Source organism: Trematomus bernacchii, unplaced genomic scaffold (genome assembly GCF_902827165.1).
Source record: "Trematomus bernacchii unplaced genomic scaffold, fTreBer1.1, whole genome shotgun sequence".
Lineage (NCBI taxonomy): Eukaryota > Metazoa > Chordata > Actinopteri > Perciformes > Nototheniidae > Trematomus > Trematomus bernacchii.
The window spans coordinates 1,703,969-1,726,726 of record NW_022987609.1 but is presented as its reverse complement, the minus strand read 5'-3'; the positions used below and the strand labels follow the sequence as shown (position 1 = coordinate 1,726,726).

Here is a 22,758-nt window from a genome sequence, read left to right as displayed (position 1 = left end):
TGTGGTGTGTGTGTGTGTGTGTGTGTGTGTGTGGGTGTGTGTGTGTGTGTGTGGGTGTGTGTGTGTGTGTGTGTGTGTGTGTGTGTGTGTGTGTGTGTGTGTGGTGTGTGTGTGGTGTGTGTGTGTGTGTGTGTGGTGTGGTGTGTGTGTGTGTGTGTGGTGTGTACATTTTCACAAATACAAAACTTAAATAAAAACGGATTCTGGTAGAAGGCAAAAGGTTTTATTGGTTGAGTTACAACTGTAATTTGGTGCGGTGCTTCTCATTAACTATACATGAACAATGTCATTAGTATACAATTACTTATATAAATCACCATATTGTGCTGCAGGAAGTGCAGTGTGTACTGAAAGTATCCTGGTGTTGTTTATGGGTTAACCGGCTGCACACTGTCTCATCACATCAGGCTTTTAAGGGAAGAAAATAGATGTAAGCAACATAGAGGCTCGAGCTGCTAACATATCTCTTCATGGTGTAAACATTTTATCTCAAGATCTTTTCTAGTCTTTTACCACTCAGTTGGACACGGATCTAACACAAGCATGCTTTTGCTTTCTACAGTATATGAGCAGTGAGATAAGGAAGCAGATAAAATAGCAGTTGGTCATGCACGCTTATCGTTTATTTCATTATATATTAACAGCTTATTTCAGCATATTTTCTTAATGAATCATTTGTGACTCACATTGTATGAATATAGTGGGAAAAGCACCTTCTATTTGCAATTTATCTCCTCATATCCAAGGTATTGCCTTTAAATGTTTTGTTTTCAACTAAAGTGGAAAGATACTCAATTTATTATAATACCAAACTGAACCAACAGCAAATATTAACATTTGTGGGCTTTTGTTGGTCGTTATTGTTTTGACTTTAAGATATAGTTATTTATTTATCATTGACTGCTCTTTTTAATCTCTATGGATCCAACATGTTTACTGACATTTTAACTAATGTTAAATGTTAAGGCACTACAGACATGATTTTCACTACTCGCCAACTGCAAGAAAAATGCCGGGAACAAAATCAAACATTATACATGGCATTTATAGACCTCACCAAAGCCTTCGACTCAGTGAACCGTCAGGCCCTCTGGCTGGTACTGGCAAAGATTGGCTGCCCAGAAAAATACGTCCGGGTACTGAGACTGCTGCATGACAATATGTCAGCCACGGTACTCAGTGGCAGTGGAGACGAAACTGAACCCTTCCAGGTCGACACAGGAGTCAAACAGGGATGTGTCATCGCTCCAACGCTATTCTCCATCTTTGTTGCTGCTATCCTACATCTCACAAGCAAGCATCTGCCCCAGGGAGTCAACATCATGTACAGAACTGACGGCCAACTCCTCAACATCAACCGTTTCAGGGCTAAAGGTCAAACCACCACCATATCGATCATGGAGCTGCAGTATGCGGACGACAACGCCCTTGTAGCCCTCTCGGAAGAGGACCTACAGGGTATCCTATCAGCCTTTGCGAAAGCATACAAACAGCTTGGTCTAGCCATCAACATAAAAAAGACTAAAATCCTCCACCAACCACCACCAAACAGCAGTACGCCTGTCCTACCCCCAAACATCTCCATTGACAACATCAGACTGGAAAATGTGGACTACTTCCCATACCTTGGTAGCCTCCTATCATCAAAAGGTGTTATTGATGATGAAATACACCATCGCCTCAGCTGTGTCAGTGAGGCTTTCTCAAGGCTAAGGAAGAGAGTCTTTGAGAACCATGACCTCCAAGCAAAGACCAAAATATTGGTCTATAAAGCTGTGGTGCTCCTCACTCTTCTGTATGGATCAGAAGCCTGGACCACATACAGCAGGCACTTAAAGGCACTTGAGGCATACCATCAGAGATCCCTCCGAAAAATCCTCAGGATTAGCTGGGAGGATCGGCGCACTAACACCAGCGTCCTGGAGGAGGCTGACATTCCCACCATCACTGCCACCATTGCCCAAAACCAGCTCAGATGGACTGCCCATGTTATCCGCATGCCTGACTCTCGTCTCCCAAAACAAGTCCTTTATTCCCAGCTTGTTAAAGGGAAACGGGCCCCTGGAGGCCAAACGTTTGCTACTTCCACTTCCAGATGTCTGCTAATGATACAAGAACGTTTTGTGGCTTATTGTTTTCGGGCTTTGAAACATTGTGAAATTGTTGCCCTGGTTCCTTTACTGTATGTAGAGTTTCCTTTGTGACGTCTCTAGTAGATATTGTAGTCATAAGAGCTAACAAGTCATATCAGCAAAGATAAATTCACAGTTTTTTCATTTAATATTAAATGTCATGGTATCGAAGATCTACTACTTTACATCAAGGTACAGTTATAAACCCTTTCAAACTGTGCAGAGGTTTCTTTCACATAAAGCAGGGGTGTCAAACTCAATTTCATTGCGGGCCACTCTGCATTGGATTATTAACAGTTCTGGTAATAACTTCATAATTAACTACGTCTGAAAGCAGAAGTCTATAGGTCAAATAATTGAAAGCAAATATCCAACAACTACACCAATTGTATTGTATATTATATTCTTTGCAAGCTCTTGCGGGCCACATAAAATGAGGGCCTTGAGTTTGACACCCCTGACATAAAGCATAATTTGGTTAATTTACCACTTACAGTAGCACCACCTTGTGGTTGTAGCCCTCAGTAAGCATGCAGTGTTTTATCAATGGACATTGTGTTCTTGATTCTGATAAAACTACACTTTTGTATTGGAATAATAAATAAGATATATATTATAATTGTTTTCCCCCCTCAGCCTCTTATAATACATTGTGGCACACTGGCATGTACACCAACAAGCGTCAATGACGGTTTAGCTTATGGCTTTTTAACATTATCCTGATAAGAAAGATCCTGCAATAAAAACCCTTGAGAGAAATGTGTCTTCTTATCTCAGAGCCTTGGTTTCACTTGTCCTTGCAGTTTTATACAGGGATAAAACACAGACTTTGGCACCATATTTGAAAAAATGCATCACAAGTTGTGAAAGTAGTGTGTGTAAAGTATTACCCAGTCCCATTCAGAGATATATAGTATCTTTCTAGATTGTGTTAGTTATTGAGTACATAAGGAATACGTCAGGAAAAATTATACACAAATAACTGAAACAAATTTAGCCAAAATAATAAAACAATTGAAAATGCCTCAAGTACTTATAAAGCACTTACAAATGAGTGCCTTACAAATGAACATAATACTGGATTGATGCATTAAATTAAAAAAAAAAAATTTACTTGACTTTATTTATTTTTGTTAATTTATTGAACATGTCAGAAACAAAACATACAACAATAATAATAATATATATATATATTTTTTTTTTACTTATAATAATAATTATAACAAAGTACAAAAAAAAAAAAATTCTCAAATTGTTTCTGTCGTGTTTAACAGGGGCAAGAAGAAGCTTAAAAAAACTTTTCTGGTCCTACCCCCTCTAGCATTTCACAATGTAAGGTTAGTGGTTAATGAGATATATTTAATATGGTGCTTTAACGACCACTGTGTAGCGCACGGTCACGTTTGACCGCTACAAACCAAATCTCTGGCAAAAAATAAATTGCTCCATACTTTCTCCCAATAACGCCTCAGAGACAGCTTTTTGTGAATCATATGCGGTTAACATTGTGCAAGTAAAATGTCAAAGAAAAAGCACCCTAGTCAGGACAAGAGGTGAAAGAAGCACTCAAATTGTGTACTTGCATGTAAGTAAAAGTAGCACTCTGCTGAAAAAACCAGCTAAGTTGACCAGCCTGACCAGCCAGTAGATAGGTTGGCTGGTTTAGAGGGGTTTTGGACACTTTAGCTGGCCAGGATGGCTGGTTTAGCTGGTTTAGCTGGTTTAGCTGGTTTAGCTGGTTTAGCTGGTTTAGCTGGTTTAGCTGGTTTAGCTGGTGGCTGGTTTAGCTGCTGTGGTTGCCAGAACTTGACCATTAAAGTATGGTAAAATACATTACAAATTACAGTTGGTTGGCATAGACGTTACAGTCAACAATTGCTTATGGTGAATTAGAATGGCAAAAACAAATAGAGCTAGTGTACACGGTGCAGCTGTATTATCTGGGAAATAGAAGAATCGGATCAGGATTCGGTATTGGCAGACAATCAATATCAAATGAATCGGATCATTATTAGCATCAGCATTTGATCACCTTTGTCGACTTGCAGCCTAAATACAAAGATAACTCCACTCCTCTCCTACCACTCTTACCTCTAATAAGCCTTGGTAGAACTAGTGTCCGAGTCATAGGGTCCAGAACTGACTGAAGACATGTGGAACAGAGTCATAGGGTCCAGAACTGACTGAAGACATGTGGAACAGAGTCATGGGTCCAGAACTGACTGAAGACATGTGGAACAGAGTCATTGCGTCCAGAACTGACTGAAGACATGTGGAACAGAGTCATTGGGTCCAGAACTGACTGAAGACATGTGGAACAGAGTCATGGGTCCAGAACTGACTGAAGACATGTGGAACAGAGTCATTGCGTCCAGAACTGACTGAAGACATGTGGAACAGAGTCATTGGGTCCAGAACTGACTGAAGACATGTGGAACAGAGTCATTGGGTCCAGAACTGACTGAAGACATGTAGAACAGAGGACAGGCATGGTTCCATGTACAGGAAACTGGAACTTTGAACAGGTGTTTTCATCTTTTCTGCCTGAAGATTCACAAGTTCTTGATCAGGTGTTTGATGTGGGCTGGCATGATCCTTTCTGCAGCGATAAATAAAGAAAACAAAGAAAACATTTGTAATAATAGTAATGATGGTAACAACAATAATATTAGTATAACTATTTATATAGCACTTACACAATTGCAAAGTGATTCTCACAACAAAAATAAAGAACAAAACAATACCAACAATAAAAAAAAAAATTATTATAGGAATGTTAAGAGACGAAGAAATGATAAACATTCTGAGAGGCCGACTACAAAAGGTAGACTCAATGACTCTTGATGACATCAATGAGCAGTCCCAATAGATGCTGTTGTATAAAAAGAAATAGGTCCAGATTTCTTCTATTTTGTGTTGGATGATTTGTTTTATTGATTGCTGATGGATGTTAAGATGTGTTTTACAATTATAACAAAAAGATTATTGTAATTGGAATCAAAAGAATGGCAAATCACAGTTTTAATAAAATCACTATTAATGTAGGGTTTATTCAACAGCAGTAAAGCATTGAGTTGCTAAATTAACGTACACTGAACTCTAAAAGAACTTACCACTACTTAGGAAAGGCTCTGATCAGAATCACATCTTCTTAATTAAAAGACCAAATCATGTCAAGCTTTAACCTGAGCCTTTTTTTTCAGTCTTTACAATGCACTGTTGGAAATTACCTTCCAAAGGCTAAATTCAAACTCAATACCATAAATAACTGGGTACCAAAGTGCTTTACCTGATAGAACACGTTCCACATGGAGCAGCAACCATCCGGCTGGGCCTTTTGCTGCATATCATCTCCTCCCTCTCCACTGTTTCCAGTAAATCTCTACTGTCCAATAAAACTGAAATTCCCCAAAAAATCATATTAAAAAAAGTTAAAAACAATAACTTGCTTTTGGCATTGAAATGGATTAGAATCTCACCTTTTTCCTGGATGTCAGGAAGGCCAGGAAGTCGTTCCCTTCAAGTCCGCAACCAGTCATAGGAGTTCAAATGCAAAGCCTGACTGATGACAAGAGCGGGAGACTTACATTTTACAATTATATTTTAAATTAATACCAGAGCAGTGTGTACATAGGCCCTGTACGACATGCAGAGAACAGATCAAATCCCCTGACAGAATCACACACTTTGGTGATGTCCTCTTCTGATAATGTTACATTTTTTAGCAGCAAAGTAACATTACTCAAAGTATATGTAGGACCCAACTCATTTACAGTATGTTTTTTTACAGTATCTCCTCAACAATGGTCTGTATCATTGAGTAGAGAAAAACTGTCCCTACAATTTCAGGTAGATTAACACACATTTGTAAGAAAAGTTTACAATGAAGCACCCTCTGCCACAGAAAGTACAGCTTGTCTTCTACATTGTTTGTCTTACAAGGCCAATCAAATAGGATGTGATGAGACAATTAGTTGCTCATGTTTTTCTTTGTTTAACTTCGGCCAGCTTTCATCCTGTTTCTGGTCTTGATGCTAAACTAAACAAACGTCTTTTAGCTGCATCATTTAATATCAAGTGTACAACATGGGACTGTGATCCAACTTCCCCTTTTAGCTTTCTCTGATATAGTGCATGAACACATTAACACAAATGTTGAGATATTCCTGTAAAACTGTACAATAGTGTTTCCTGCAATAACTACATTGGCAGGACATAATGTACACGTACACTATTTGACCAAAAGTATCACTAACACCCACTTGTGATTTCTTTGGGAAGACTTTCCCACACAAATGTTGGGCAATACGGCTCTCAGTCTGTTTCAGTTAATCCCTATAAGGTGCTGAGTTGGATCGAGTTGTGTTCCTCAGTGTTCTTATACAAAACCGTTCGTCCTTTGTAGGACATGTTCATGTTGAAACAAGAAAGAACATTCCCTGAAATATTGCCACAAAGTTGGAGTTATATGATGAAATAAACAAGGAATAGTTTGACGTTCTGGGAACTTTTCCTATTCCCTTTCTTGTCAAAACGTTTTCTTTTTCGATTTGTGGTTTTATGCAGGACTACAGTCATTCTTGGCCGGAGGCAGTGACTTCCTAGGGTCTTGCTAAACATAGTCTACACACGTCTTTTTCGTGCGGATAATGTGTGTAGTTAATTTTGTAACTGTTAACTTGGGGTAAAAAATGGTTTGTCCTCTTTTTTCAGTCTTTATGCTAAACTACATATGCAAACATAATGTTAATAAAGCTGGCTTATCCAGAGTTAAAGATAAACGAAGATAAACTGAGAATAAAGTTGTAGTAGCACAGGCACATCCGTAGTTAGCAGTACGGGACGTGCTTCACTTAAAATGACCTACCTGGCCTTCAGACTTGTGTCCAAAACATGAAGAAGACTTTAACGTTGAGTCAGTTGATGGATCTCCAGTCTCAAAACAGCTCTCTGATTTGTTGGATCTGTCAGAGTGCTGCTTGGACATGGTGGCAGAGTACAGCCGATATTCTGGTCAAAGACAAACCTTTCCCCAGGTCTTCAGCTCACCTCCTACTACAACTACCTGTCCACTCCTGAGAAGAAACATGACTCTGAGCTGTCCTAATTACAGACAATTGGGTCTGGACAGCTTTTCAGAAGGCCAGTGATTGTTGTTCTGGGTTGTATAGTCCCCTGCTATATAAATGTCCAGCAGGGGGCAGTGAAACATAACCTAAACTATATTATATATTTGCTGTTTTGTTTTGACAATTGAAACTAAGTGGGGTCAAGCTAAATTATGAAAACAGCCTCAAACCAGAAGTAGGTCCACACAAGATATGGACATGCTTTCTGCCATATAGGGTTAGATAAGTACTCTACTTGGGACACACTTTGCTTTTTTAAATTGTAAAGCATGCAGTCGGAGGTTTTTATTGTCTGCATTTAAATATAGGCCAAGACTTGATGATTATAGCTGTATTAAACCTTCATTAAGTTCAAATCTACCCATCCATCAAACCTGAGATCTAGATTTAGTCCCTGACCAATTAACCCATTTCATTTTTAATCCACCTTCATATCAAAGCATTATTTCACTACTCGTTCTATCATCTACAGAGCAGCATTAATTTGGTCTGTGTGATGGAGGAGGGTCTCTTGCTTTTCTTGTGTTAAAGTAACCATTTAATATGACACTAAAATGTCCTTATTGTATCTTCATATTCTGTCCAGTACAACAGACATATCTTCACAGCAGACCATCATCAACTACCCTTACTTGGCCACTAGAGGTCTCTTTGACCTTTCTAAATAAGTATTTGTTCAGCATCTGATTCAAGAGTGACTGAAATGGCACTGTGGGTTAGAGCTGTGTGTTCCAGAGCAAATCACGACACATAAACATGACTTTTTTTCACAGCGGACATTATAACTTGTCATAGAAGGTAAAATGGGGGTTTTGTGTCACAGTGTAAGTGTAGTCAGCATGCACAGTAACAGTCACCCTGGTAGCAAAGCAGCTAATTCAAGTTAAAAAAATCATGGTTTTCATTTTTAACACCCGTGGTTTGTTATTTCCCTTGAACAGAAAATATGAGTACAGCAATGCATGTCATTTAGACTGGGGGAGGGAATTCAGGAAGTGTCACACTGATAAAGAAATGTGGGTTCATCCTGCATTTTGGATGATATCATTGATGGCAGTAACCCACATCTTTAAGAAAAGGGGCCTTTAACATCACAGTTAGAGACCCTATTACACCTTCACACAGAGATCTGTACCAGAAACTAATTAAAATAATTCAGGAAATCTATAAACATGGTGAAGGTGATTATGCATGCTGTTTTCAAATGACCAGTGAGAAAGCAACAGTAGATTCTGTTGTGCTTCATTACTGAACCAATTCACCCATAATTCAGTTATAGAGCACCGTGTCGTGTTCAGCGATCACTGTTTTATGTCAGCACTGTCAACAACCTTTATACTCATGGATTCTGAGCTGTACTTAAAATCTTGTTGGTGTTATCACCGGACAAGAATAATTCAATATACCAAGATATGAACAATAACATGCAGTGTTGCTTCACCCTGTTCCCAGAAAACATTCAACAAATCATGCAAATTAAAGCTGAATTCTTCCAAAACGAGTTTAAATGTTTCTCTAACAATATCTTGGTAGTGTATCTCTTACTCTCCTAAAAGTTCCCTCCTATGTGTCCGCTGCTTACAATAATAGTTTCCAGGACAGTGATTAAGAAACTCCTGAGTGAGTGTTTCAGCTGTCGGCAGAATATATCTTCCCTCTACCTTAACGCACAATCTCAGCAAAAAATATTGACTTTGTGTACCACGCTAGGAAGTGGTCACCTTCATGAATTGAGTCTGTGTTCCTTATTTATTTGTTCCCATTTATTTTTAGCAACTGTTGCTCGAAATGGATGTGTTGGTTTTGGTGTGTCAGTGAATGCTATTTCCACACTGTGTTGCTGCAATTATCTCTCCACAAACAAGTCCTGAACTCGGCCATGGGCAAAAAAGGTTTTGCATAATAGGGAGGATGATGAGCCAGCAATATGGAGACAGAGTTGTTTGCATACCCCCATATTGCAACCATTGTGTCAGGGGATTTATAGCAACGTAATTGTAGCAAAAGCAGGACTAAGAATCTGCATGCTAGCATCTCTGTGAGGCTGTACACAATGCAAAAATAAGCATGATAAAAGTAAGAATGCTAATCCAATGATAAACAAGGTTCAAGGTTCAAGGTTCTTTATTGTCAACCTGACATAGCTACAGAGTAATTATGTAGTTGAAAATCTTATGTCACAGGCTTCTCCAACAATGCAACATAATAACATAATAACAATAAGAGCAAGAGCAATACAAAAAGAAAAATTAGTTATAAAATAAAGTGATGATGTGGAATAGTGCAGTACGAGTCTATATACAAGTTATTGGAATGATATATATATATTAGGTATTAGATACATATTATTGAGTAGCTGAAGAATGTTTTGAAGTTGTTTCAACAGTTCAATTTTTTAACAGTCTCACTGCCCGCGGGAAGCAACTGTCTCCGAATCTTCTTGTCCTTGCCAGGATGCTGCGGTACCGTCTGCCAGACGGCAACAGAAAGAACAGTTTGTGGCTGGGGTGATGGGGGTCTTTGATAATCCGTAGTGATTTCTTCCTGAGCCGCTGGGAGTAAAGGTCCTCCATGGATGGCAGCTCCGTCCTGGTGATGTGCCATGTTAACAGTTATCCCCATCTTAATGTAGCATATAGTATAGTCTCTATACTATATGCATTACATTAATGCACACAATGTTTTATTCCAATCCATTGCAATGTAACTGTATACTGTTATATTTTACTATATTTTTAAATATTTTAAATATTTTTCTAGTTCTCTACCTTTGTTTTTATTTCTTGTTTTACTTTTATGTATGCACCACGACACCAAGTCAAATTCCTCGTACGTGTAAACATACCTGGTAATAAACCTGTTTCTGATTCTGAGTGTAATATAGTATTGTGGGCTGAGTGTTGCAACTGATTTCCTAGAGAGATTAGATTTCAATTTGATTTGATTCAATATTAATTTGATCAGGGATATTTATATTTCAGTTACAATTCTCCCTGGAAATGAAAGAGATTTGCATCGAACAAATGCTCTAAGTTAGCTGTTGCTTTATTAAACATATCGATGAACACTGTTTGAAAGTTTGTGCCAATCCATGTATGTTGATACATTTGATTTCACTGTAACCTGTTGGTTGCACCATTTGTAAAGCTGGGTGCTCAACTATTCTACACACCGATTCTCTGTTCAAAAAGTCATAACAAACCCATCAAATAGTTGTTGGAAAAATGCAGTATTTCAGACCAAATGGGTGTACAGGTTGCCGGCCCAAGATTGATATTGCAGTCCCTATAGAAAGCAGATTAGGAAACAATTTAAAGCTACATAAATACTGCACATAATGTTCCTAAGTGGCTGCACAGGTAGAGCAACATTCATTGGGTTTTAATACGACATGTGATGTTGTACAGACAGTTGTTTCCACATTTTCTAATCCATCTGTCAGTGCAGCTGTCACGATGAGTAGGTGTGAATGAGTGTCTGGACGGTCTTTGCTTTTCTTTTGTCGCTGTATACACGGCGGTGACCTCTACTCCGTGTACGTCAGGAGGAGAGCTTAGGTCAAGGCGATGTCCTTATCGTCAGCTCTGGGAGTTCCTGTGGCAACATTGTGGGATTTTCACACATCAAACTGGAATGTCTGGAATTCTAGGTGTCACTTTAGAAAAAATATTTTGGCTGCCGCAGAGTTATCCATGTTTGGAGAGCCCTAGCTGTGTGTGTCTACTACAGTAGATGTTGACAATTACATCTAGATACACATTAATTGTATATATATATGGCAGTCATTTGCCATTCACAAAGGACTTGCATAATCAGTTCTTGAAAAAAAAAACTTTTTCTCTGGTAAGTTTTGATTCTATTATTGGACGTTTTTAGACTTTCAGTATGTGGAATTTTAGGTAATTACCGTATTTAGTCTCTGGCTGAGTGGCTAGCCTGAATTAAATAATGTTTCAGTTGGTCATTTTGGATATATTAAGACCGCTTTGGACCATTTAAGTTGTATATTACATCACATAACAGCTGTGCACCTGTAGTATTTCATCTGCAGTTTCAAAAGAGCAATTTCATGGGAAATGGCCATCTTAGTGGTGAAAGTGCTTTTTCTTTACATTTTCCTACTATTAAGAGGAGGCTGTTTAAAGCGGCACTTTGATCCACACCAGACAAATATCTAGTGGTCATTTCACAAAGAAGTAATTGAGCTCTACGGTCTGATTTCCAGACAGTGTTAATACAGACGTCATTATCTACAGTGCAATGCCCTTGTAAGAGGAATGCTATTTGAGCTGAGGTTTTTGAAGGAGGGCTAACAAGAAGGATGGAAAAGAAACAGACGGACAGACACAGTGCAGTTTGGGCGTTTATTGTGTCTAAAAGGGATCAGGACAGCTCTGTCTGTGACCTCTGTCGGGTGTGGTGGTGATCCATTGATGCCCGTCATCACAATCCCTCTCCTTACAGGAATAATGAGTCACTATAACTCATTACATCAACATCATAGCCATAGTATAACTCCCACGTGCTTTCCGATTTGAGGCTGAACCACTTGCACATTGTTTGCTATGTCTGACTCTTCACAGCAAATCTGCCCTCTTTGCTGAAAGGATACCTGCAGATTTGGCACCTCCAACCTGCCAATGACTGGAAAACTTTCAGCGACACTTGGTGCCAAAACCTCAGACACCAATTCCCAAGTGGTCTGTATGTTATGCATGTGTGAAATATTGTCCTGGGAAAAGATTTGGGTATTATTTGGGGCTGCCCACAGCCTGTTTATTCACACTCAAATCAGACTTGGCACCACCCTAACCCACTAACTGGCACTCTTGAATATTGTCTGGGTTTGCTGAGGTCCAAATGTTGGCATAAACCTAAAAACGTGTTGAGTGTTTCCTTTTTGTTCTATCCCATCAGAAATAGGACCAACTTAGGAATGCATAGATTTAGTAAAATGCTTTGATTTAAAAATTTAAATGTGGTTTCAATACAAGGTTTAGGGTTGATTTATATGATTGTAGTTGCTCTGTCATTTTTTCTGTCATTCATCTATCAATTTCCTGTACAGCTATACAGTAACTTTAGGCTAGCTAGCAAGCACATGTGTGTTTGTGTTCAGATCAGCCTTTGACTAAACACTTCTTAATTTACATCTACTTAGATTTTACCATTTATTTTGTATGCAAGCGTGCTACCTCTAAAATGTTCTCTGTGTTGTATCTGAATCAAATTACAAATAAGGAGCCCAAAGACATGCTTCCAGGCTATATGCTTTAAGCTAAATGCTAACTCTAGCGATAACAATTCTAACACACTAGCATATATAATGTTTTAACCATGTTTGCCATCCACGTTTAGAAAGCTTGCTGACGTTAGCTCGATTATAACTTAACACAAAGTACAGTTCAAGCTGATGGAAATGTCATTAATATTACTGTAGCCTATATGTCAAAGTTATTACGGGTATTCCTGAGGAAGTGAGTAATCATTGTACCACATTTTATGGCAATCCAACCAATAGTTGTTAAAATATTTCTGTGTGGAACAACGTAGTGGACAGACAGACACGGCACTTGTTCCTGTCTGATTCCACTGTGAAATCAATCTTTACAAATAGTAAGGAAATACTGACAAAACTGAACGCTCACATCTGTAAATGTGATTTCTGCCGTGCATGCCTGTAGCACAGTGTCACCTCTTAGTCTCATTACAACAGTCTGAGTTCTTTTTTCTTCTTCTCCCACTCTGAGGTATTCTTTGGTTGTTGGACAACTTTTCTGAACATGTGTTAGACATTTCTGCTCCGCTGTGAGAGATTTGGTAGAGTGATTTTCCTTTTAGATCAGTGCATTCTTTTCCAACATTCACAGGACGAATAATATTTTCATTACTCTGCCCTGCAGTTTTTGCATTTGCGAATCAACAAGGAATCCAATGGGGTTTTCCTACATACCATCACATACCAAAACAATATTCGCCCAAACTGAATGAGGGTCATTGTACAAGATTTTGGGGGTTTCTTCCAAGTGTCCACTGTCAGTGAGAGCGATACTTTACTGTCTGGGAGCTCTCCAACATCTGTGTGCTCTGGAAAATGTGTTAAGCCTTTTCTGACTCTCAGTTTAAATTGGCAGATACTGTGTGATTTCACTATGACTGAGAGTCGCTGCAGTTGTTGATGTTATGACTTAGCTTAATCTTTTTTACACAGTCATTGTTGAAGCATAATTAAGCTAAACCAACAGTCTATTTTACAATGAGTTTTACAAGGAAACTCAAAGAGGTGCAATTTTTGTGAGTGTAAATAGTCTGCAAAGGCTAAAATCCCAAAGTTCCCTCCAGAGGGAGTTTTTCTCCCACACACTCCCCCTCCTGCCTGTAACGCCTCCATGGGACTCCTTTGTTTACTTCCGTAACATAGTGACATCAGTATGTAACACTCGTGCTTCTATTAGCTGGCGCTCCAACACATTGTACGTGATAGGCTAAGGGCCAGGACATCTCTAAGCGGTTGTTCAATCACAACAGAGCTGGCCAGCTAACCAATCAGAGCAGACTGGGCTCTGGTTTCAGACAGAGGGTGAAAAGAGGTGCAGCAAAAATAAAGACCTTTTGAACATTAAAGCATGTAAACATGTCACAGTTGAGGCACAAAATACAAATATGAACCTGAAATGACCATAACAGGGCCTCTTTAAGATCTTTCAAGAACTTCAAGCCTTGAGAAAAGCATTTTCATTCCAAATAATAGTCTAAGTGAGCTGCACTTGTTACACAATAGAGTGAGATCTTGTTACAGACTTGTGTATGTTCTAGTAGAGCCATTACAATGCAATCCTTCCAGACTCTGTCATTCTTGTAGAGCATGGAAAACACATGGAGCGGCGGCCAAGACAGCATAGTTTTTAGGGAAGGCTAGAGGCCTCGCAGTAGATCTCTGTGAGCCACCTGGAGCCCACCTGCCCGGACATGCATACTTTCCTCTTCTCTTTCTTTCTGTCTGTCTGCTTCTATTTATAACTCATCACTGGATGTCTTCACTGCCCACCCAGCTCTGTGAGAAAGGGCTGATGTTTAAACTCAGGAATCTGGTGTTACTTCTGACTGAATCTCTCAAACATGAATTGCTTACTTTCTGTTTCAGGGACTTTTGCCATAGTGTTTATATTCAGGGATATTTTGGCTATGACGGCATCTTTGTAACATGATGTAATTGTGCTGTAAAATAAATCTCAATCTGTCCCTCGCTCCACCATTTTGGTTGGGACTGACATACATAAACAACTATTAGATGGATTGCTCTGAAATCTGGTAGAGTCTTTCACTGACCCCATTTCATTCATCCGGTGGAACATCTCAACATCTACTTGATGGATTAGAGCTAAAGTTGGTCAAGAGATTCATGGTTCATAAACGATGCATCTCAATGACTTTGTTGATCCTCTGACATTTCCGAGTGCCACCTTGAGGTTGACATTTGTGGTTTTGAGTGAAATAACTTTGATGAATTGTCATGAAACCTGGTGCCCTCCACTGACTTTGCTTTTAGTGCCATGATCAGGTCAAAAATGTTCCAATACGTTGGTAGAATGGTGCATTGAATCTCCCTAGACTGACAATGAGATCATGTGTTTCAATGTGCCCTTTTGGCCTCAGAGAAGTCATGTTTACTTCCAGGCTCTTATTTGAATTCTCTTCAGAGGAAGGCTTTTCTCTCAATGAAAGATCAAGTTCATGCCAGCCTCAGACATGCTGCCCTGACACCATGGAAACCAGAGGGAAGAGAAGCATTGCATCTCTCTTGAATCTGGCAGACGTTACACATTATGGTTTCAGACTTATTTTAGGTTTCCGTAGTGAAAACTAAATTGTGGCAACATCCACTCTATATTCGTCTCTTCAATAGATCATCCACTATATCCGACTGACCATACATTGAAGCAGCAGTCTGGGAAAACATCAGCAAGATAAAACATCTTAAATCGGAATCATCGCCACAAGAGCCCCGGAGGTTGTTTGACTTTTAGACAACTGGGCTAATGTATTTTTCTCTCCTCATCTCGTGTTAAGCTGTGTAAACTTAGAACGCCACAAGACTGGAAAGAGAGGGAGGAGAGGAAAAAGAGGGGGAAGACTTGTGTGTGTGTGTGTGTCTGGAAGTGGAAATGGGCAGCAGGGAGGAGGAATGTGAAACATTTCTGATGCCGGTCCAGTGGCTGTTTACACGGTCTTCAGCCTGTGACATCAGAGTCCAGACTTTATAAATGTCAGCAGGCAGGAGAATGAGCAGATAGCGAACAGCATCACAGGTCGCTGAGACACACTGAGACACACTGAGACACACTGAGACACACTGAGACACATTGAGACACACTGAGACACACTGAGACACACTGAGACACACTGAGACACATTGAGACACACTGAGACACACTGAGACACACTGAGACACACTGAGCACACTGAGACACACTGAGACACACTAAGACACACTGAGACACACTGAGCCCCCATGGACCGCCGGCTGTGTGACGGTGTGATCGCTCTGGCTGCTCTGCTGTGTGTGGCTACACAGGTGAGCCCACTCCTCATACTTACTGTAGTTTGTTCTGAATGAGATTATTATGGGCTGTGAGTGAGGAAAGACGCTGTGTGAGTATTCTTCACTGACTTTATTGTTACAAGATTGATGAATATTGTTGAAAAAGTGTTAGTTTGATAGTGTATCCATAGTGTTAGTTATTTTTTGTGTTTTATGAATGAAATTATTTTATGTTAATAAGAAAAATGTGATTGTAGCCATCCTGTCTTGACAAAAATAAGATCACAGTGAACAAGATATGCAAATACAAATATTAGGACTTAAGCTTTAGTATTTTTAATATCTGTTGATTATTTTCCTGAATAATTTCTTCTATTTTTGGCCTATCAATGAAATGTACAAATTATTCAAAAATGGACATAACAATTGACTACATCTCAAGATGATATCATACCACACAGACATTGATCACAGAATGACTGGATAAAGGAACATTTGAACTATTGCATTGTGTATTTCTATGCTTAATGGTGTTTTGTGTTATGTGTATTGTAAGTACCTTTGTTGTACTTAGAGAAGCGTATAACCCATTTCAACTAACATGGGCAATACATTAAATGTAATTGAAGAAAATTGCTTGTTTGTCTAAAAACACAATTGCAATTCCAAATATTTCATGATAACATGGGATAAAAGGCATGAAACACTCACATTTAAGATGCATTGACTAAAGAATTGATAGTATTTTAGCTTGCAAAAGGAATCAAAAGAGTCAGAGATACGATCAAAATCGCTGCATATTTATTTTCAGTAATTGACTAATCCTTTCAGACATAAAGACTAAAAAACGAATACATTGGTGCAACCCTAGTGACACTAGATACTGCATATTAAATAACACATTTTTGTCTTTCGCATTATGATCTTCCTTTTTGAACTTTAAACTGTATTAACATTTCCGAATAAGGTGTAATGTTCTTGAAGTTTTTGTGATTAATAACAGCTGCTTTATGTTGCTGGGCAGTGAGTAAGAAAACAAGCAGTGGTCTGTATTTTATTTCAGCTCTGTTAAATAGAGACTGGGCTCCTCCTGATCCTGCCTGTGTTTTGGCTCCATCACTCACATGTAATTTGAAACAGTGGTTTGGCCTGGCTGTGTTGGATCCTGGCGTTTTACTTTCTGAGAGAAACCAATATTATTTTCTTTACCCCTCATGTGAAAATGTGTTCATGAGGATTTCGATATGGTGTAGTGATGGTCTGATAATAACAATGATGCTGTGTCTGCAGGTGCGTTCCCAGCTGTGTGACAGACCCTGCCTTTGCCCCTCAGAGGTCCCTCAGTGCCCAGCAGGCATCCCCCTGGTGCCCGATGGCTGCCGGTGTTGCCAGGTTTGTGCACGGCAGCGAGCCGAGCCCTGCACGGAGAAGTTTCCCTGCGACAGTCAGAGGGGTCTGCAGTGCGACTACAGCGCCAGCTTCCCCGGAGAACCAGGGGAGTGTGTCGGTGAGTTCCTCCTCTGACACGCAAACTACCAGCAGGCTCTGGGAGTAACGGATTACATGTTAGTCTATTTGTAAGGCTCATAGATTCCTGATGTGAACCCGGAAATGTTGAGCCACCCAAAGTTTTATGATAGAAATGTATAGTACGGGTCCCCAGCACATATACTCTGCCGGGTACTAACTTGCATATGTTGGGCAATTGCACAATAAGCATGAATTAGCATTAATTAGCATATGCATAGTTAAAAAATGGCTTGGCCGAATTTGGACAATTTTGAAGTGGTTTTGGAGGTATTTGAGGATGCTGAATCCATTTCTGACATTTCCAGGATCAACAATTATTTAGCATCTGGCAGTTTCTATGTGCTGGGGACCCGTACTATACATTTCTTTGTAAAACGGGGTACTCAACCTTTCCTTAAGCTTAAACAGCATTTGTAAACTGTGACTGTTACTGCATTTTTATATGAAATATCTTGGTTATTTCTTTTCTAAGGTTACATTATTACAAAAGTTAAAAACATCTTATTGTTATTTATTTTCTCTTATATTTATTTGCATTGCATTTGATATTGAGGTTATCCAAAAGTAACGTTGGTAGGGTTAGGGTCAGGTTTCATTACTTTTATATTTAGATACTCAGATTAGGTAACTGATTCAATGTTTTGACATGTAGTAGTTAGTGTAACAGATAACACTTTTAAAGTAACGCTGCCAGCCCTGACTACCAGGCTGATGTCTGTGTTTGGAGGAGGTGTTAAAGCCTCAGTCTGCAGGACAAACACACAGACAGTTCATGTTTAAAGTCTGCCCGTCAGAAACTCCAAAACGTTTCAACTTCTATTTCCAGGACCGCTGTTGACACATTTCCTCTAATGACTGGCCTTTGAGCCGCTTGATAGATTGCAGAGACAACACTCACGGATTGAAAAACAGACTCCTCAGTTTCTCAGTAGAGACGCCTGGCTTCCCATAAAACGACATAACCATTGGCAGAGACAGCCGCCCCTGTGTCCTCACCCCTCTCTCTCATTTTCCTCAGCTGTTTGCTCTCCCTCCTTTCTCTCTTTACCTAATCTAATCCTTTCACTTCCTGATTAAGTTTCCCACTTTAAGGGCTCTGTGCGGTGTGTTCCTTGCAGGTCAGGAGGATCTGGGCTGTGAAGTAAACGGCGTCTCTTACCATGACGGCCAGTCATTTCAGCCTTCATGCGATACTTCCTGCCACTGCAGTGGCGGGGGGGTGAGCTGTGTGCCAACTTGTCCGCTGAATTTCCGTCTCCCCACTTCGGACTGTCCCAACCCACAACGTATCCGGCTACCGGGGAAATGCTGCAAGGAATGGGTGTGTGAAAACCTGGAGAACACAGTCATACAGGACGCCATCACAGGTAAACCCTACAGATAGATGGATCAGTTATGAGCAGGGTCTGAAATGGTGGCAGGTGACACTACATTTTGACCTGCCACAGCCAAGATGTACCCTGTATTTGGCAGGTGGCAGGGGTTCATTTTAGTCCTTCATTATTAGAAATAAATAAACCGTTAAGAAGGAATATATATAAAATCAGCAAATGCCTTAATTTATGTTATAAAGGAGACATATTACGAGCAGCAGTGTACTACAGTAAAAACATCATAGCAGACTTTAAGAGACGACTTTGAAATTGTCTATTATCTCTCATGTCTGTATACTGTAAATATGAAGATATCAGCATATTAGCTTAGGACTGGAAACAGGGAAAACAGCTATCTTTGCTCTTTCTAAAAGTTACAAAGTGTGCCTACTACATGTAGCCCATCTAAAGCTCACAAATGAACATCTTATCAACTCACTTGCTTAAATGTTTTTTGCCAAAAACAACAATTTGACTTATCAAGCTAGCTGTGTCCTTCTGTTTACACTTTTTATACTGAGCTAAAATAACTATCTTCTCGTTGTAGCTTTAAATTGAATGAGCAGAGATAAAAAGTATCCATATTATCAATATTTTCATTGAATTACCTGTTAGAAACAAATTAGACAATTCCTCAAAATGTTTGACTTTTCATTTTAAATGGTATCCTGACATCAGAGCTGGATATTTACAACACATTTCCAGTGTCTGATGTATTTCCACACATACTGTATTCTATCACTGGCTTTTTTTTTGCTGCAAAAGTTGCCCATAAATAATCAGTCCATATGGCAACATAATTCTTCCCTCAGTTATACGAGGCTTGTCACTGGTGGTCATGTCTGGAAGTTTTTACTGGAGCATTTTTGAATTAAACTGGGGTGTGTCTGGCCAAATGAAAAACTCCCAAAGTCCAAATATAACCAACATTTCTCTTTGGAAAAGTCAAAACATTTTTTTCTCTTAGTCACCAAGTTTCCTAGTTTCATAACAAAAACTGTTGCTGTCTAACAATTAAACAAATGAAGCCAAGTAGAGACTATTACTGCATTAAAATGGGAGTGTGTTCGTGAGAAGGGGTGTTAGGGAAACTAAGCCACTCTCAAAACATCTAGTATGCCAAACACTTTCAAACAATGTTATGAGAGCAGCAAAAGAACATTTTGTTCTTGGATACAAAACCTGCAATGTCATTCCCGAAAATCAGCTGATTATTATGACTATACTTTTTAGTTTTGGGAGAAAAAAAATGCTTTGGGTTTTTCAAATCTCAAAAAGATTAAATATGAATTGGATATTTTTATGAGGAAAAAACAATAAAATGGGACTTACTGGAAGAGAGTCCATGAGGTGAATGAGTTAAATCAGCATCTAGTTTACTGCAGAGGTTCTCAAACTGGGACGAGGTCTGATTTTGAACTCTACTCATTGTTTCATTTGGTTTCTTTAGCCATGAGAGCTGGCAGGTTGTGGCCGTCTCTCCCGATGTATCACCCTCTGAACAAGCTTGTCCTGCCTGCCTCCCCCTGTACGGAGAAGAGCACCCAGTGGAGCGCCTGTTCTCAGAGCTGTGGGGCCGGGGTCTCCACACGAGTCTCTAACCAGAACCCGGCCTGCAAGCTGCAAATGGAAACTCGACTCTGTAAAGTTCGGCCTTGCAATGCAGTTCGGACTCGCCCCAGGACACCCATGGTGAGCTTAAGTGTATTTCTGCTGCCTTCATGTTCTTAGGTTCTATCTTCATATATCCCATCACCATCCATGCACATCTTTATATGGTCAAACTACAAAAGAATGGTTTTGGTTTAATGCGCTGAGTTTCAAAATCATTTTCTCTGAACCTTTATGGTCAATACTTTATAAAAGACTTTCTCAGGAATAAATATCTAACAATCCAAAGGTTACAAGGTAGCCACTCACATCTTTAGGACAAAGGTGACTTAATTCCACCAATTTATTCTCAAACATATAAATGGAAGTCTTGTCCATTGCCACGACTTCCACTTTACTTGTGCTCTAAAACAACGTTAGCATGTTTGTTTGACATGGAAAAAACGAAATGGTGAAAACGCAATTGTTTAACTTGAACCTGAAGATCTGTGTAATATGCTACCTTTTTATGTTTAGGTATTCAACTTTATAAACTTACGTTTAAGATGATAAACAAATACTAAGCAATGGATAGATACAACAAGGGTTAGTTACAGATATATGCTCATTGTGAAAAAAAACTGACATTACAAAGATTTCTCTAAATCAAAGCCGCAATGCACAGCCAAATTAAAATCTAAAGGTACCCTGTGGAGTTCTGTTGCTGTAAATGTTGTGTGTGCATGCTGTTTTTTCCCCAGTGGGGTCAGCAGGGACAGTGCAAGGCCAGCTACACGTCACCAGGCCCCGTCCGACTCGTTCACCAGGGCTGCTTCAGCACTCAGGCCTTCCAGCTCCGGTACTGCGGACAGTGCACCGACTCCCGCTGCTGCACGCCGTACCACACCACCACGGCTGAGGTCTCCTTCCGCTGCTCCACCGGCAGACTGTTCCAGCGACCCGTGATGATGATCCACTCGTGTGTTTGTCATAACAACTGCCCCTACGCCCCCTACAGTAACCCGGCTCTGTGGGGATATCGGCCCTGAGCGGCCTGTGTGAGCGCCGGGTCGCTCAGAACAATAAGACTTCACTGAGGCGGATCCACATCCTCTCAAAGACTGACCCAACAAGAGAGAAAAGGATCATTTTAAATATAAACTGTGATTGAGTTGGGATGAACGCCGATCTTCACACATGCACAATCTCAAACTGCACTTATTCACAACTCCTTGTAATTCCCACACCTTGGGGCGCCATTAATTATGTGTCAAATCCAGAGGAACGAAAGAAGCTTTATTTACCACTGTGCTCTTAACACAGAGGTTACAAAGTGCTTTAGATGAATTGGATAAGGGTATGATAGACCAGTCTGAGAAGGCAATCAATAAAACAAGTAGTACTGATTCGCCTTCTCTGAGACTTCTCCTCTTAAATGACGTGCCACATACTTAATACCTTTTCTTTCAAAAGTGGCATTTTAAAATCAATCCTCAAAATGACAGGGAGCCAATAGAGAGGAATTACAACTGGTGGCATTTGTGATTTATCTAAAGTCTTGTTACATTTTTTAAGTTTTTAGAGTGAAGCAATTCAATGAATAATTCTGCCTTCCATATTGAGGCCAACAAAACCCATTTTCTTGTAATTTAAATGAATTGTTCCTATTTTAATATGAAGTGAAGACAGTTGGCCTTTGTCTTGATATGGTCATAAAGAACGTTTTAAAGAAATGTTTACATTGCTTACCGGCAATTTACTGTATGCCTTTAAGGGCATAGTTTGTTAGATAGAAAATGATCCCAAAGAATGACCCCAACCTTTGTGTTGACCGATATTGAGCAGTTCAACTTTTAACCTGTACAGTTTTTGTAGTAATGTGACATTGCACTTGATTTTTTGATTTAATGTTTTGTTGTAAATAATTATAGACAGATGTAAGTGGAAAATATCTCTATTTCACATTATGTCCTGTATTTTTAAATGATTTTTGTATTTTTTATTCATATTTTTTCATATTAGAATGTTCAAAGATTCATATTTTCCTAATGTATATTTTGTGGCCTTTTTTCATAAATCATTTTACAGTACACTTCTTCTCTCTGATGATGAGCTGTTAAAAACATGTTTGAAGCACACAGAAATAAACAACATTTTTGGTATTTTATATAAATAATGAAGCCAAATTGTGTGTGCGAGAGAAACTCCCTCTGAAGGGAACTTTGGGGTGTTAGCCTCTGCAGACCATTTACAAGCACAAAAACCTATTTAACACACTACAGGGAAGGGAAAACCCAAAAAGCATAAAAGGACCACTACTTAATTGCTTCTTGTAGATGCAACCTTAACATTCTCCTGACATCTTGTGAGCATCTACTGCTGAGGTTGATGGCAGCACAGTCACTCTACATGCAGATACCATCAGCTAACTGTTGATCAGATGCAACAGAAAGTAGGTTACA

General features: G+C 39.5%; 1 protein-coding gene across 1 annotated transcript; it reads left to right on the top strand.

The window, feature by feature from the left end:
* The first annotated feature begins 15,703 nt into the window (after window positions 1–15,703).
* ccn5 (cellular communication network factor 5) lies at window positions 15,704–22,439 on the top strand. Its single transcript, XM_034131832.1, has 5 exons — window positions 15,704–15,836; window positions 17,094–17,310; window positions 18,452–18,700; window positions 20,157–20,398; window positions 21,058–22,439. The coding sequence occupies exons 1-5, from the start codon at window positions 15,774–15,776 to the stop codon at window positions 21,343–21,345; spliced, it is 1,059 nt and encodes a 352-aa protein (XP_033987723.1). The 5' UTR covers window positions 15,704–15,773; the 3' UTR covers window positions 21,346–22,439.
* The last annotated feature ends 319 nt before the right edge of the window (window positions 22,440–22,758 follow it).

Coding starts and splice junctions, on each gene's coding strand:
- ccn5 (XM_034131832.1), top strand. CDS start 15,774: ATGGACCGCCGGCTGTGTGACGGTGTGATCGCTCTGGCTGCTCTGCTG. Junction 18,701..20,156: donor CATACAGGACGCCATCACAG/GTAAACCCTACA, acceptor TGGTTTCTTTAG/CCATGAGAGCTGGCAGGTTG. Junction 20,399..21,057: donor CTCGCCCCAGGACACCCATG/GTGAGCTTAAGT, acceptor TTTTTTCCCCAG/TGGGGTCAGCAGGGACAGTG.